The sequence below is a fragment of the Puntigrus tetrazona genome, chromosome 24, assembly GCF_018831695.1.
Source record: "Puntigrus tetrazona isolate hp1 chromosome 24, ASM1883169v1, whole genome shotgun sequence".
Lineage (NCBI taxonomy): Eukaryota > Metazoa > Chordata > Actinopteri > Cypriniformes > Cyprinidae > Puntigrus > Puntigrus tetrazona.
Genome location: NC_056722.1, coordinates 15,705,029 through 15,723,221, shown reverse-complemented (window position 1 = coordinate 15,723,221; position 18,193 = coordinate 15,705,029). Strand labels below are relative to the sequence as shown.

Below are 18,193 nucleotides of genomic sequence, written 5' to 3'. Positions count from 1 at the left end.
GTACAGTATAGAGGTATAAAACAGTGCTTGGGAGAGCTGAAAAGAAAAATGCTCTGGTCTCCTGCAAGAAAAGCATTTGATTTGTCAGACCCAGTAGTGGGTTCTGCTAGCACACAGCACTTTTAGCTAATATTGTCCAATTCTCAACAGAAAGAATTTTGGCAGCAATGTTTTTTCAGATTTCAGTGTTAAATTTGGAGGTTTTAGAGATTTTCATTTGTATTTCAAACTCTAAAAATGAATCATACATATAAATATGAAAAATATTTATCTAAAATTTTATATATATATATATATATATATATATATATATATATATATATATATATATAAAACATCAATGTGATGCTTCATATATATATATATATATATATATATATATATATATATATATATATATATATATATATATATATATATATATATAAAACTTTATTAACGTCCTATTTGTTCTCCCTTTCAGTCTCTGTTGGTTGCTCAGCAGCTGGCATCAGCGGTTAGTGGAGTGATGTCTGGAGGAGCTCCAGGACTCAACCAGCCCATTCTGATCCCCTTTAATGCTGGCGGGCATCTCGGTGGGCAGCAGGGCCTGGTTCTGTCTCTGCCCACTGCTGCCAACATACAAGGCCTGGTGGCAGCCGCTGCTGCTGGTGGCATCATGACACTCCCCTACAGAATCTGCAAGGTATGAGTCCATATTGATCCAACTACAAAGAATTGGTGTGGAAACAACAACATAAAAAAATATTAAATAAAAAAAAACAACTCCAGTGCTATAAATCAGTGTTATTTTTTTAAAGACTTTTAGGGAATGTAAATTTGGTAACACTTTTAGTGCTAATTATTAATACTAAAATATTAATTATTATAATTATAAATTATTATATTTTAATGCCTTATTCAACATGACCTTACTAACTATTAATCAGCAGCAAATTAAGAATTTATTAAGGGAAACCTATTTTATTTTATTTATTTATACCGTTTATGTATTTATTAGGGATGTAATAATATTATCAATATCGCAATATTATTGCAGTACATCACATTATGATATGAAAGGAAAAGAGTTTAATAAAAAAAAAAGAAAAGAAAATTGGGCCATAATGCTTTGGCACAGTATCTGTCAAATGAACTAAAACCGAAAGCACAATATGCCTTAATCCCTTCATCAAGTCTGTTTTTGCTGCATTTTTTAAAGCAATGCACACATATCGCACACATATCAGCTTGTAATTCAGGTTTTTTGTTCCTCTGAATGGCTCTGTTCACAGTGAATGAATGCAGTCTCATTTATTATAAACTAGTTTATTTTCTGTGCCGTGAGTATAGCGCGTTTTGGAAACACAACAGCGCACCGGTTACGCTTTATTTTTCGCTGCAGATGATTACAGCATTTCACTAGATATGTAGTTAGGCACATTTTTGTACTCCCGTTTTTTACTAAAGCTAGTTGTCCTGATAGTGTCCTTCAAAATAAAAGCTTTTTTGCCATTTCCGTCAAAATAAAAGCTTAACAGTGCAGTATGAATTGCTGACTGCTGGCTGTTTAAATGGGTCACTTTAATGCAGTCCAAATTCAAAATACCTCTTTCTAGTGTAGAAGTTTGGAAAGAAGTATTGTAATTTCCTCACTGTAGTGTAAAGCTAAAATAATATGAAATATTTATTTTCATTTCTTTCACAGTGCAATTGTTTTGCAGCATATGCTGTCATTATTCTATTATAATTAGTTAGGCTTTCTTAAACACCAGTGTGAATATAATTTAGTACAATTTTGACCTCTTGAATTGCATTAGCTAGAATACTTCAAAATTTTTTATTTGTCTTTTTTTAAATTTATATAAAGTATGTTTACATGTTTTTTTCTAGGTTATGGTCTATTTACTTTAATTCTGACTTCTCATCAAAGCAATGCAAATATGCATACGTACAGTATATGTATAGAGCATGAAAACAAAGCCAAAATCTGAACATTATCAGCAATTTAGGATGCATGGTCACCATATTTCTGAGTTTTATTTTGAGAATTATATAAATCATATTTATATGGTCTTGCCTGTGCTCTATTTACTTTATCTTCAATTTCTGGCAAAAGTTTGAATCTTGGGCCACCGTATGTGTATGTCCACATTATTATCATCATTGTTTTTTTATTAAGCCTATATGAAATAATGGCAAAACTAAACAAAAAGTAAATCAATGCTTAAAGTAAAATTAGCAGTAAATTAATGGTCATATTAAAAAAGCTGTTCAAAGCACCATCAGAACCCGTGAAGACCAATTCAACAAGGAGATATCCTGAAAGCTTACTTTATTTTACAACATTCAGTCTTTAAGTTTGTTGTGTTTTTGGGACTTGGTAGCATCACCCCATCCAAACAGCCTGCGTTTAAGAAAGTGCTCAGAAAAGCAGAGGACAGGAGGATCAGAGCGATATAGGCGGGGAAAGTAGTTCACATTCATTACAGGTCAGCGTTTTGCAACGAAGCGCAAAAGCACTTTAAGGCTCTTTCTTCTTTCAGTAGGAGTATTCACTAGCATGCTTGTGTCTTCTCCTCTTTACCTCTATCTCTCCCCCTCCTCTTTCCTTCCGTCCGCATGTCCATACTTCTCCTCGCCTTTTAAACTTTAATGCACGAATGTTCTCTTTTGATCATAGTTGTAAATGGTTTTCATTTTAATGTTTAAAACATTGTCTCTTTTATACCATTAGATTGAGGGGTGGAAGGGGGAAACCGTCAGTCATAAATCTTAGATGAGGTGCCTTCTCTAATGCCTGACTAAAAAATGATAGGTTATAAATTTGAGTGCATGTAAAATAGCACGTTTTCCTTTTTCGTCTGAGGAGGAGGAAGCCGAAGATTAAAATAATGCACGGCAGGAAACAGGTTGTCCCGAATAGATGGATGGATGGATGGCTAAAATAGTGGGATGGAGAAGAAGTCTCTAATGGACACAAACATGCATAAATAACAACACGCATCAAAGCACGTCTAGGCTTTTAATAAACACTCGCATGGGCTAAATAAATAAATATCTAAAAATTCCCAGAATTCCCGCAGTCACGATAATGTGCCTGTGGGCCCGGCCTCACATTTCGAAGACTCTGAAGTAGAAGTAGTTGAAGTAAATATGGATGCTCCATTGATTGTCTGTCTCAAACTTTAAGGGGTTTAGCCGGACATTTACTTCTATGCTTGTCTTTTTTTTGTTTGTTTGTCTGAATTTGCTTTTGTCTGAGACTCTCTGAAACTGTATTTTTAACTTGACATGATTATTTTAGTATGTTTTTACTAAAAATATACATTTTTTTTTTCATTTGGTCATTGCTATCATATATATGTAAAAATGTAATGACATAAAATAATATTATTAAATATTATTGTTTATTAAAATTAATTTTGCAAAAACTAAATTTTAGGATATTCTGTCAATATAAGTGAAATAAAATAAAATAAAATAAAGTTCTTTTAACTGCACTGTCCTGAGCTTTTAAAGGAATAAGTCTTCTATGAAATATTTAAAAAAAGTTTTAGTATTTTTTTGTAACCACCACGCTGTTAAAATCAATAGGTTCCAATGTTTTTTGGATCTCAGAATGTTTCATATCGTCTTCTAAGTAATATGGGTTTGGAACGGTATGACAGTGAGTTCATTTTTAGGTAACGTGTCCTTTTATGATGTTCTTGCACTCAAATTGTGAACAGTGACATTGTGTTTATCTCTGGTGCAAATTGAAACAGAAAATGGTCATTTAAAAAAAAAACTGTGATAAACTAGTGTGAGTTACTCTGACTAGGCCTCTCAGTTTTAGATGCGGAACCTGAGGGGTTCTCTAAGGGTGTAGTGTCATGGCTGCCATGTGACATTAAATGATTTGACTGTGTCTGCTCTCCCTACAGCCAGTCGCACAGTTCCACAATCCCCCCCAATCCTATCTCATCATCCCCCCATTGATGGAGAGCTGCTGGCACAGCACTTCTGCCAGACAGCCTTAGTTGAGCAGTGAACTGAGTCCCGCAGGCCTGATTAATCACAACCTGCAAAGATCTCCACCTCAAGCACCAAAAAAGACACATAGATCAGTGTGCCCATGTAGTATGTTCTAATTAGCTCCAGATCAAACATTTCTCTGTTCAGGGAAAGTGAAGGAGACTGGCTGCTGTTGTAACACAGTTTTAACAGAGAACTCACACTAATGACGAGCAAATAAGATATAATAGAGCTTGTGGCCCGGCGAGAATTCAATGTGTAAAGTTAAGAAACTTAAGGAACTAAATTCATTTATTATGTCATAGTGTTGTGTATGCAATGTGTTATTCCGTTTAAACTTTTGACCCACTATCAGACCAAGATACCAATTATTTGGATATTATTGCATTAATTAATAAAAGACAATAAAGTCCCCATGACTATGCATGCAGTTACGAATTTTTGAATACGGATGGGTACGCGAGGTAAGATGAAGTAACAATGAAAAGTTCTTTAAAAATGTATTTATTTATATTCGTACAATGATAATTACAATTTTTGATATACACAATTACATTCCATTTTGAACAATTATTGCAAAAACACACTTTTGAGAGGTGATAATAATTAGCCTAAACTAATCAAATGATAATACTGAACGTAATGCCCACTTGTTGTTTAGCTGCCAAATATTTATCCCAGCTCAAACTCATGCTCTGTGGTTCCAAACGTGTTTATGTGCAACATAAAAAAGATATTTCGAAAAATTTTGGTCTATAGAATGGACTTCTTTTGTGTGTGTATGTGTGTTTTGCAGAAGTCATAGAGGTTTTAAATGACATGGGCGTAGCAGATTCCAGAATTGTCATTTTTGGTTGAACTAACCCTTTAATGTGAAAAAGAATTACACCGCTTTTAAGACAAAAGCACTTATATTGCTGCTAGAGCCCTTTATAACATCACAGCTCACCTTTTCCAAATTAGGAGACGTCTGCCTCTCTGAGACCTTCCACGTGAGTGTGCCGAGCAGAAGGCTCAGTGGTGCGTGTGCAAACCCGCCACTGCGTCTCTGCTCTGATGAATGGTCGTCACAGCGATGGGGCAGCTTCATGAAGTTCGGCACGGTCGTCTAAATAAAAGCCTGCGCTTGCGTTACTCCGCGCTCATTTTAAACCCTGGCGCCGCTGTAGCTTGTTATTTTGTCAGGAAGATTAATGTCTGGACATGTCAAGTAAAGAAAGTGAATTCCCTCTTGAACACTATGTGTACGAATCCAGCTGTAACTTGAATAGAATAAGAATCAGCCTCATGTTTGTTTGTCCGTCAGACTGCAAACACGGTGTTAGGAGTGGAATTAATCATATATATTTAGAAATGGTGTATATTTAGGAAGAAGATTGGATTGTAAATTATAATGTGAACATATGCGAGGTAAGTTGATGTTTCAAAACACACAGCAATATGAAAGCGTGTTTGCTTGACACTGTGACATTGCTTTATGCCACAAATAACATCGTTTGATTTCATTTGACTTGATATGAGACTTAATGATATGATTTCGCTGCTTTGAAAATTACAAATCCCTCTGTTGTACGTTCCTACCATATTCTGTCTCATAACAAACCAAATGACAGAATGTGCTTCTCCTTACATCAAAGCATCTTTCAATAAGCTGCAGAACGAAAATAACATCTACGTTGTTGCTCATCAGCTCAGAAAGCCTCAAAACAGGCCCTTCGCAAAAAACATAAGGGTAACCCTCAGATCATGAAATAACTGTCTTTTCATGACCTATGAAAAGGCTTTTTGGAAACATCCTTGTAATACGGCATATTTTCCCTAAAGAGATGTAAGGCAAATGAAAGATCAGTGCTACATTGTCAGCCTACTTTGAGTTAATGCAGAACAAATGTATACTCTGCCTCTTTCATATTCATATTGTAAGCTGCCTGATCGGAGCACATCAGAACCTGCAGCGCAGCGTGTACGGGGGAAGGAATAGTGCGCGGGGTTGTGCGTTCCCTTTGCAGGAAACATAAAACAGCACTCAGGGATGAGGAGTAATTGCCTGAGTCTCTCCGCGCTCGTAGGCTAATGAGGAACCATGTTGGCTCTAATCACAACACTGCTCCTCTGTCTCAATGAAAGAGCAGTTGTAGTCTCACAGGAATCCCTCTCCTGTCAGACCGGGGCATCGCTTTAGACTGAGTACTGACACAGACGGGGAACTTGAAGCTGCTAACTCACTTAGTTTAGCTAAAAGTAGCCAAGTCAAAGCGAAACGCAAAGCCTTAAGGGTGATAAAGTTGCACACGGGAAAAAGACAATAGAAAGCTCATAATTTGCTTGCGATATGTTTGCAACTCAAGTAACAAGAACTGTTACTCTTGTTGTATTAAAAAAAAAAAAACTGCCGGTGAAAGTTAATTTAAAGACTTTGGTTTAGATGTTGAGTCAATGCTTGCTAAAGGAAAGTTATCTGGTGCAGCAAATGATACGTCTCTGGAGAATCTGGGTTTACAACTCTGACACGATTATATAGACTCTGCTTTAACTAGAGAAATTTAATTTAATTTTATTTTATTTTTAAGTGAAACATGTTTCGTTTTTTTTTTTTTCTAGTTTTGTTTTATGACCGTTGAAGACACTTAGCAGTTAGCTCCATTAACTGGTTGTACAATGAACTGTCCGTGGTGCTGAACTTCAAGGGCGTTATGCAGATAGAAATGAAAAGAAACAAAGGAATGAGGATTCATGTGACCTGTATTGTTCTGCCACCAAAAATGACATTTAAATTTTTTATATTAGGTACCTTGACCTTCTAATTAGTTTAAAATTACTAGTTAAAAAGTTTGGTAAAATTATTTATTTGGTCAAAAATGATAAACTGTTATGTTGTGAAATATCATTGCAGTCTAAAATAATGTTTCATGTATCAATACATTTTAAAATGTATTTCTGTGATGGCAAAGCTGATTTTTCACCAGCCATTACTCCATTTTTAACTACATACGATCCTTCAGAAATCATTCTAATATGCCGATTTGCTGTTTACACATTTATTATTATTTTATCAATGTTAAATATACGTTCTTTTCAGGGTCTTTGATGAACAGAAAGTTTTAACAGTATTTGTTTGAAACCGAAATCGTTTCTAACGTTATAAAAACCATTACCGTCACTTTTCATGAATTGAATACATCCTTCCCTAAAGTATTAATTTCTTAAAAAAACATATTGGCCCCAAATTTGCATTAGTGTAGCTGTTTATACAGACACAGATACATCTGTAGCTTAGCAAGATACAGTCCAACGACTAAATATTTTTATCTAAAAAGATATTTTCGTATAAAATTTTTATCAAAAACATTTTCGCTTTTAGATTCACTTGAATGTCCTGCCCCATTATAAGTGCATTGCTTTTAAACATTCTGCGGTCTGTAAAACAAGCAAAAATCAAGTCAAAATGTTTGTCTGTGGTAATCAACGGCACGGCATCGACGCTGTCCGTGGTGCTTAACTTACTTTAAACCCTTAATTACAGAAATGGACATTTCTTTCTCTCTGTCTCTTAGTTTATCTTAAAGTACCGTATTCCCAGCATGCCTTCCACATTGTCCTTTAATGTTTCAAGTTTGATGCAGTTTTAAGACGATTCATAGGGAAAGAGTCGTATTAAATAAAGAAGAGTGATAAAATTGCCCGCGCCCTCATACATTTCAAAGCTAATGTGACTAGCAATGCACTAGCAGCACCTGCACACAGACTTGCTGTGGTAATTTGATTGATTTGTTGTGACAGCAGCCAAATAATTGAGAGTGAGAGGTGGTGGTGTGAGTGTGTGTGTGTGTGTGTGTGTGTGTGTGTGTGTGTGTGTGTATGTGTGTTTTAGGGGGGTTACACCACATGTTCTCCAGAAAGAGACAAAGATTCTCATCTGCCGCTCGCTTTGGATATTGTTCAGTTTTCTTTCCCACTGAGTGTGATGCCGGGTGACTGCATATGACAGTGGCGTAGCCACAAAAATAACACAAATCGTAATGTACACGCACCCAGCGAGGTTGGCCCACACATATCCAGGCGCTCAAACAGAAAGCACCTCACGTCACAAACGTTATACATCATCGCACAAAGTACAAATACATTTTACCACATCACACTCAAATGAAGCATGTGCACAGAAATGTTAGCGTGTGTTTTCGCAGGTTCTTTTTTCTGCCAGAATGATCAAACATCACGTCATTTGGCAGCTCATTTAAACTTTCCTTAAAAAAATGTTTTGCAGTTTTAACAAAAATATTAAGCAGAAGAATAAATGAATGGCTACTAAAAATTCAGCTTTTCCATCACAGCCATGCATTACAATTTTAGATATATTAAAAAAGAAATCAGTTGTTTTGAATTTTAATATTAATGATATAACAGCTTCACTGTATTTTTGAGCAAATAAATGTGTGAAAAATTTGTACCAGCTCCAAACCTTTTAACAGTGCTGTATATACTGTATGTACACATTATTTAGTTATTTTATGTAGATTTTTCTGTGAATGTTAGGAGAAAAAAATACAAAAATAATAATTGCGTGAGTCATGTTAGTGAATGGAGAAAGTGAGCCTAAAAGAAACAAGGATCGCATACTTTTAATATTTGTTTTGATGGATATTTTTGATAGTTCTCAAAATGTTGTTGTTCGTCACCCCGAATACAATTATTAACTTTAGTGACGCCAAACAAAAAAAGACCTAACTGTGTCAGTTGTGCGTGTGAAACGTTAAGGGCACGGAGTGTCCTTCGGGTGTCAAGCAAAATCAAGCTGTTAATGTTTGACATATTGGTGGCGTTTGTCATCTTGAAATGGCTTCACCAGCTGCCTGTCCTGCCGCATACTGTTCTGTCCTGCGTGACTGGTGGCATTGTCACTCTGTTTAAACTGAGAAAAGAGGAAAAATCCCCGTCCTCGGAGAAAGAGAGCGAGGAAGAGAAATGGAGGGGGGTGTGAAGGAAGATTGGAAAAGACAATAATAATGGTAATCGGATATGGCTTTGTCCGTTTCGATCGAGGAGGCCACATTGCTTCGGCCCTCCTGTGGTAAAACCGAAAGAGACACACAAGCCGAGACCCAGGATGCAGAGCGGCCCACAAATACAGTATGCCTCTGTGATTCTGCTGGGATTTAGCCTCCCTCCACTCATCCATGTTCGATACATATTTTATGGTAATTGCATCAGTCTACAAATAATTGGGAAGTGCCAGTAATGTTTTTTAAAGGAGTGAACTGGCAGTTTTCTCTCCCGATGAAGAACTGGTGCACGGAGGCCTGAAATAACTTAAGCCTCTCAAACTGGCATTAAATTAAACCTATCGTTTAGAGCGCGTTCACCGCGGCCCCTCCGAACCCCCAAACCGCTGAGACTACAGCTCTCTGGAGGTAGAACATCTGAAGCAAAGCTACATGTTTGTGCTGGCAGAGTCCAGGCCTGCGCCCATGCTCACTCAGATATGTAATGAAAGAGTAGGAGGCTGTTGGAGTAAGGGATATACATACATCCTGCAAACTGCTCAGGACACACTAGACATGGGATTAAAAAAAGCTATAAAAGTAATGATGGAAAGAGGTGGAGGAGGAAGGTTTGGGAAATGAGGAATTGTGAGAAAAATGTTTCATAATCCAAAGAAGTTGTCAAAACAAGTTGATTTGGATTTAGATGATTTTTTTTTTTTTGTGAAAGTCGCTGCCACGAAGCTAATGTGTTGTGGATGGTTGCCAGGATGGTTGATAATGTCTTCTGAGTGGCTTTGGGCACTTCCATTTATTTTATTTTTTTTAACTGTTTACTTTTTTGATTTATGAAATTCAAATTAGACTTTCTGGAACATATATTAGAATACTTTATTAACTCTTTCCCGACCAGCGATTTTTGCCAGTCAATGCGAACATGGTTTTAATTTTCATTTAAATTTGATGGCCTATAGAATATTTTCTGATATGCATATATAATAATATTATATATCAAATTTAAGAACCATTAAGCATCTGCTTTCAAACAAAAAATAACAATTTTATCTTTATGTGTTAATGTTCATATTCTTTCACCTGTAAGTAATTATATGAGTAACTGAAATTGCATTCAATAAACAAACAGAACAAACACACACACACATATGCATTTAGGTACAAATATACACATGTACCTATATTTCCAGTCGAGCCAAAATATTTAATCATTTGTATTTATTTTAGATAGTTTGAAATTAGGCTATATATATATATATATATATATATATATATATATATATATATATATATATATATATATATATATATATATATATATATATATCATGTTTTGTGTATTTTCTACTTTAAACAACTCACTATTTTACTATTGCTTTTATTGATAAACAGACTGTTTGACTGGAATCTGTTTAGTTAATTTAATAAATGTTCCAGTTTGTGAAAATGAAAGGTTTGAAAACAAGCAATGTCACAATTAGAGCAGATATACCAAGAAGAAATATTTTAGCCTGCACAAGTGTAGATACCAATGGCGTACAAAAAGTAATGGCACATCTCTCTACAATGATTTATGCTCTGAAGTCTAATACTTAGGGCTAGTGGTTTGATAAATTTCTGAAGCCCTTGTTTAACTGCTTAAAGCCCAACCAAGTCATTCAGCACTGAGGTACTATATTCCCATCGTAATTCTCTGTATCTTGTCCCCCATCTTATTAAAATCCTTACATAGACTTCTGAGACACATTTCATAGGCTTTCTGTTGTCAAGCTCTGGAAATGGAAATTGATTAGTGATTTACATGGTCAGTGAGGGGAGCATGAACTGACGAAACATTGTAAATGAAATATTAGAGTCAGAGCAAGCAGAAGGCGAAAGAGAGATGGTAATCTGTGGGGACTGTTATTCCTGTCTGGAAGAACCGGGTAGCGTTTTTTACATTTATCTGGGTTCTGCATGACTCGTAATGCTAATGGTAATTTCATGGGAGTGAAACGGAATGAAAATGGGGTTATCACACTCCACTGACAATGTGCGATTGTGCTCTGTCACAGGACCTCGTAAACCATATTTCATTCTTTTGTGAGTGTGTTTGTGTGTGTGAAGCGCATGTGTGTGTAACATGACTTATGGCTGAAAACTCCCCTGCAATTTACTGTAAGAACTCGAGGTTTTGGCTGAAACAATTAGACTGAGAGGGAGAACAAAACGTGTTTGCATGGTGATAGAGAACTTACTATGACCTATACGCCTTCTTGTGTGAGTAAATGGTATTTTATGTAAAAATATGATAATTAGGCTTCTTAATGGATAAAACAAAGAAAGTTCTGTCCTTTGAGTGGCACACATCGCTTTTATTTCATTTTAACAAAAAAAAAAATCTCACTGCGTTTTGCCCTCTGCGGGGGAAAAAAAAAAAACGGCAGGTTTGGCATTGTTACAGCTCCCCGGGAAGTTTTAAAGAAAGTCCAAAAATGCGTAGGTGTTCAAATGAATTTCGCTCTGGCTACTTATGGCTTAAAAGAAGAAACATTTTGTCGATAAAGTACAGTGAAATCTCCAAATGAAAACAAGTGTATTGAATGTCCGAAACGATCAATAGCAACCTCGCAGCTTATCATTGCTGACTTACAACGGAATCAATAAAAAAACCTACACAAATCTGGCTTCGTCATTACGACTGTGCCGTTCAATCAATATCTAAAGAATCAGCCTATCAATACACATCACAGAGCGTTTTAATACAAGTGCGATAACTTTCTCTTTTCCTCTTTCGGGTACATTAACAATTCAATCCATATAAACCCCGCAAACGTATTTTAATAAGGATCACTATTCAAGCCGATAGTGAGTGACACATGATAAGCGTTTCATTTGTCATTTCATATCAGATGAAAAGCCCAAATATGAGAGGGTCCAGAATTTGACCCTTCGGTCGGGTGAAGGTCTATATCTCAGATAACGCCGCTCGCCCTCCTCTCTCGGAAACACAAGATGCTGTGGTGATTTCTGACACGGCAGATGGTGCTGAAACCAAGCCTTTTTGGAAGCGACAGACAGGCTAAAAGCTATCTGCGGTTTCTAATTGCCATCTCAGGGCCTAATTACCTTAATTAATAGATGTGCTTTCTGGGGAAGGGCTTCACATTCAAGGGTCTTCAGTAAGTGTTAAGGGGCCCTAAAAGGCCCCAGAGGAAGGCAGGCTGGAGTGTAATGGTCCCTGAGGGCTCCTTGCTGAAAACACAGCAGGCGCATCAGGGTTGGATCATGTAGCTGGTAAGTAGACCACAGACGCGAGAGAAGAGGAGATATCGTCACATTAAACTCCTACATCTTTCACAAACAGGGCAGAGTGTTGGACACTGCTGGAAGAGGAGAGGAGGGGGCTGAGGGCAAAGAGACACTCTCAATGTCTTTCTTATCATCTCTTTTTTATTTCCGTTGTTCATTGTCAGTTTGTCATCGGTCATTTTCTTTAGTGTTCTTTGTATTTTTTTTTTTCTCTCAAAAAGGTTCTACATAATATCGTATGTTTTATTTGATCACAGAATTTCTGTAAATTCCAGGCCTGAAAAATCATCATCATCAAAGTTAATAAAAGTGTAAAGAATAACGTTATTGCTAAAATTCTAAAACATAGACATGCGACTGTGAGTCCAGCTTTATTTTTAAAAATAGATCAAAATACTTGCGTAATCTATCATGCAAAAGTCATTCATTCAAGTCGTTCAGTCAAAGAATGAATAATTCTATAATAATTATGGATTAGATTAATAACAATTACTACAATTTTAAACTGTATATATTTATTTTAGAAATGATAATAAATGAATTACAATCGTTTATGAATAAATGAATAAATACTTTTTTTGTGAGGCAGCAAAGTAAACATGAAACAATACTGTTGCATTCAATAGGTTCTTCTACTTTATGCTTCCACAGCGACGAAAAACTATAAATATATATATACAGTATAAACTATAAATAACTATTCTGGTTTAAAAAGTCTAGCTATATTATCTATTAAAAATTCCAATTTGAGGCATTTAATATTATGATAATGTGCTCTTTTTTACATTCTAGGAGGACATAATGAGCTTCACTGACAGAAAGTACAAAAGAGCGGCGTCCACATAATGTGTGCACGGCCTGTGTGCATTACAGTATTTCATCATGATAAATCTCCTCTCTATGAGCCCTATGTGTGATATTAGCCATGGCAAGTTCTATTTGCTTTCCCGGCCTGGCCAGTTAATGTTAAAAAAATGGAAAAAGAAACGACGTCCATCAGCTAATAGGAAATCCGCTGTGCTTCCACACATCTCCAACCATATTTCTTTCCTCTCCTTCTCTCCTTGTTATTTTTTCCCTCCATCTTTTTTTTCTTCTAAGATTTCCACCCCCTTCCTCCTCCTCCTCCTCCTCCTCCTCCTACCCATCACACCCGTTGTCGGTGTCCTGCACGAGCGAGAGACGTCCGGGCCGCATACATTTGCTCTGATGATGTATTGTCCTGCTGAGGAGTTTCATTTACTGTGGCTGGCCTCTGCTGAACCTGTTGCTAGTCACTGAGCACGATAAGCGCATAAGTAGCACGCCACTTCATTCATCATGTATCGCTCAGACCACTCAAACACCTCATAGGCCATGCAGGAGAGAAACTACTAAACCGGCAGAAAGGATCACGGTGCTTTTTTTTTTTTTTTTTTTTTCGAAAAGCTGAGGTCGTATTAAACATCATATGCTTGCGTTTTTTTTTTTCTTCTTCTGCTGTTTAAGATGTTGCTGCAAAACGGTTTGCGAGCTCTTAAAATGGTTCAGCGTGTGTCAGGGACAAACCCCCCCCAAAAAAAAAACATTGTTGAACAACGTACACAAATTTATACGCATTTGATACTTCGGGATAATTCGCGTTTCGAATCAGCGGGTGACTTTTCTACTCGCTCGTTCTTGCCGTATTGGGTTTTATTAAAGTGCATTAGGAATCACAAGCGGTGGCATGTCACTTAGAGCTCCACGTTTCAACAGACCGGCTGCCCGCGGGCACAACGCTCCTCTCCCCTTCGTTCGGTAGCACGCAATAGTGCTTACATGCTCCGCGAGACGAGCAAAAGGAATAATTAAAGAGGTGAAAGATAGTGGGATAAGGATTTAGGGCAAATCCTATTGTTTAAAGCCGTTTCATTCCATTGAAACATCTTTTTCTTTTACACACTTTCTCGGAGCCCTGGTTTACACCCCGAATTGGTTTTTCGGTTACATGCGTACACATTCCATCTTGTGTTTTCAAAGGCCAAAGCAAAGCACAATGCAGGCAGCGAACAACAAAGGCCTTATGATGTACGCGCATTGTCTTTAAATCACTTCATTTCGACGGCGCTGCCTGCGCAGCCTCGCGCTTATCAACTTCAGGAATGCAGCTGCGGGCGGAACAACGATATAAAAAAAATGCATTTTTAATAGCTGGCGGAACGGGAGTATAATCCTCAAATCTGCCTTTTCTAAAAACATTTCTCCGTTTCTAATACGGACGGAACTGCTATCGAAATCAGACTTTAAATGAGGCTGTAATATGATGTGGATGGGCCAATTCTGTGGCGTCGTCCACCTTTCGTCGCTTTAAAAGTGCCCCCTCGTTCTCCCCCTCATGCTTTTACTGTCAGTCAGAGAGCACTCTTTCTCCCTGGCGCATCAGGGCCCGGCGGTATTGATTTTTCCACCCACTGAAACCACCTCGTGAGCATAAATTTTGCATTAGACACTAAGGGGAAAGCAGGCGGGGGGGGGGACAGGACCTCGGGAGCTGGGCGCATGGGACAGGGAAGGCAGACAGGTATTGGCGAAAGAGACAGATGGAGATGGTGAGCACAGGTAATCTTAGTGCGTTAAAGTAGGCGGTGATTGCAAAAAAAGAACTATGCTTTGCATAATTATTATTTTTTTAAATGTACGCTTTTGGCATGTTATTTTCAATTAACTGAAAATGGAAAATGTTTAATTTTATAGTAAAGTGGTCTATTGGCTCTTTAAGTAGGATTCAAGTGCATCGTTTCAAAATATGACAAAAGAACTGAAAAAAAAATTAAATGTATTTAAATGTACTGAAACTTGTATGTCATGTGTTTAAATATATTCATAATTACACATTTGTAATAATGAACTTGCATGTTAACTTCAAATATAATCCTGAATAGCATCAAGGTACCAAGCATTTTATGTGCTTTAGTATTTAGTTGCTTTAAAGCATAATATGAGAACCTATCGTAAGTGCATTTTGAAACATTCATTTAAGTGGACTTTTATTACCTTATTACCTGCAAGTACATTGTTTTGAGTATGACAATGGATATTTGCAATTATTTGCTGTTTACAAGGGGTTGTAGGGATAACCTATCCAGTTTTATTTGGAAAAAAATGTCACGTTAAATAAGGAAAAAGAGTTTTTTATGTTTTATTTTAAGCAATAATGCAAAAAAAATTGTTTTAACTAGTGCATTTCCACCCAAGACACTTTCCGAAGCTCTGTAAGAAGTTTTTTTTTTTATCATAAACTCTCCACTTTTACACCTTGTTCTCTCTGGAAGACGGCCCAGAATTCCTTTAAATCCCCAGCAGAGCCCATAGCAGTAATACACTTTGATCAGACATGCATGTCAGACGGGGGGCTTTGTGGTCTGATCCCAATACGCTGTCCACTTCAGTGCTATAAACACTCAGAGCCTCTCAACTGCAGTCTAACCTCTTTTCCGTTTAGCATTGTCTGATCCCAATCCAAATTGCTGATAGAGAATCACGTAATAATGTCTGAGCTCCACTGTAAATGCTGGAGATGCCATCTGCTAAAGATGGTACAGATTTTTAATTGTTTTTTTGTTTTTTTTCAGGTCTTTTATTTAGTAAGGTTTTTATTTAAAGACTGCTGTGAATGCATTTCGCAGGTATAGAGTATAAATAATATAATTCTAAATCATGTATAATTCCGTGGTACATATATAATGTACAATATATATTATATATCATTTATCTGATAAAAAATACAATAAAACTGAAAGATGTGTGTGTGTGTGTGTGTGTGTGTGTGCGTGCGTGTGTGTGTGTGTATATATGTGTGTGTGTATGCAATTAGCAGTAGAGACTTCTTTTAAAAAATCTTACTGACCCTAAATGTTTAATAGAATAAATAGAATGGAAAATAGAATAAAGTGTTAACAAATTCATTTTAAACTTATTTTTTATTTTAAATATGTATACTGTGTATAGAGGAGACTATATTTTTATATATGTCACAAACTAAAAGATTCTAAGTCAAAAGCCCAGTCGCACAAGTTCTGTAACATTTTTTTTCTTTTCATACTTGTCCCTATTTATTTATCCAATCATAATTATTTATTTATTTTTTGCCTTGTGTCTTACTAGGTTGGACATTCTTGTCATCATTCCTGTTTGTTTTAACTAATTATAAAATTATTAGTAATTTCCTTGCGACATCACGGTTACACTTTACTTTAAGGTGTCCATTTAAGTCCTGAGTAATATTAATCATCTACACGTACAGTACTTACTACATGGTTAGGGTTAGGACTACGGTTTGACTTACGGTTACTTGCATGCAATTATGCGTAATGAATTGTTATTATAATATTATAATTATAGTAAATACACGTAAGGACACCTTAAAATAAAGTGTTACTAACATCTCTTGTTCTGTTCCTTTCACTTGTTTTTACATGTCTTTCTTCCACCACAGTCGTTTCCCACAGAATTAATTAACTCAACGTTACTCACTTTGCCCTTGTGACTGGCCTTTAATTCACTGCGCAGCCCGTGTGTGTGTGTGTGTGTGTGTGTGTGTGTGTGTGAGACTTGATTTTGTAGCTATTATTTAAAAAATCATTAACGTTTTCTAAAGTGTACTGCTTGCATGCAAAGATGCATGCACATAATAGATTTTGCATTTTAGTTATCAGTTGATCCGTGTGTTACTAACTGACACAGATCAGTCTTAGATCTTCATGTTGTTGTATTTGTCAGGTGGATGCCCCGAAAGGAAAGGGTGTTGCATGGGACAGACAGACAGTGTACTGTATTAATGAGAAAGGTGGATGCTCTGCTTTGCCCTGTACATTCTCTTTGATACTAGAAAACAAAAATAGTGCCATCACCCTGTCGGTTCTTGATGACCTCTGCGCTGACCTCTGACAATCAGGCTCTCTATGCTTCACAAACACCCACACACACTTATACCCACATCAAACACACGACAGGTGATTTTTACACAGGGAGTCTGGCGCGCACACGTACGCGGGGTCACCGAGGTGAGAGGAATGAGCTTCTGTTAAACAGATCTGTTCGAGAGAATTCTGTTTTCTGCTACTTTGCTAGAGTTCAGGTCGGTCTCAAGAAGAAGGAAGAAAGAAAAAAAAGTGCTAAATTGGAGTGACTTCAGGTGCAGGGAGGGAAAATAGAGCATCCATACGTCCGGGAGGTCACAGAACTTGTCAGGACGGGCCGTAGCTTCGTTTGTGTGCCCAGTGAGAAGGTTGTCAGGTATTATTTTATAACTATGAACTTTAGAGGGTCTGGCAGGATTTATGTGTTTCTTTTTTACTTTGGCTCATGGAAAAAATGAATCAAATAGTCAGATAATCTACCTGTCAATTTATTTTTAATATGACATGGGATTTGAATGTATTATGACCTTTAAAAGAGAAAAGGAAAGGCATACTGTATACAGTGTGCTATAAATAGTTGCTTTGTCCAAAGGCAGTGCATTTATTATTAATTTTTATTATAATGATGTATGAGCCATGCTAGAGCAGAACTAATGTATTTTCATGTGAAAAACATGTTCATAATTCTATTTAGAATAAATTAATAATAAAATAATATAATGTAGGCATTTTATACAAAATGTAAAAAAAAATACACAGTAAATACAAATTATTTTACATAAGTTTCACACACACACACACACACACACACACACACACTTACACACACACTACTCTACTTTCGGATCAGTAAGATTTTGTAATGCTTTTGTAAGAAGCCCACCAAGTCTGCAATCATTTGATCAAAAATACAGTAAAACAGTAATGTACTTTTTTTTTATTAATTCATTGATTTTTTTAATTATAGTTTAAAATGCAAATTATTCCTGTGATGGCAAAGCTGAATTTTTTTCACTCATACATGATCTTACA

The 18,193-nt window shown here is 36.5% G+C and overlaps 1 protein-coding gene across 1 annotated transcript in view; it reads left to right on the top strand.

The window, feature by feature from the left end:
* pou6f2 (POU class 6 homeobox 2) overlaps positions 1-18,193 on the top strand; it is an 87,336-nt gene that overhangs the window by 28,073 nt on the left and 41,070 nt on the right. The window contains 2 exon segments of the mRNA XM_043225829.1: positions 464-662; positions 665-685. Of these exon segments, the coding sequence (XP_043081764.1) occupies positions 464-662; positions 665-685 (220 nt within the window).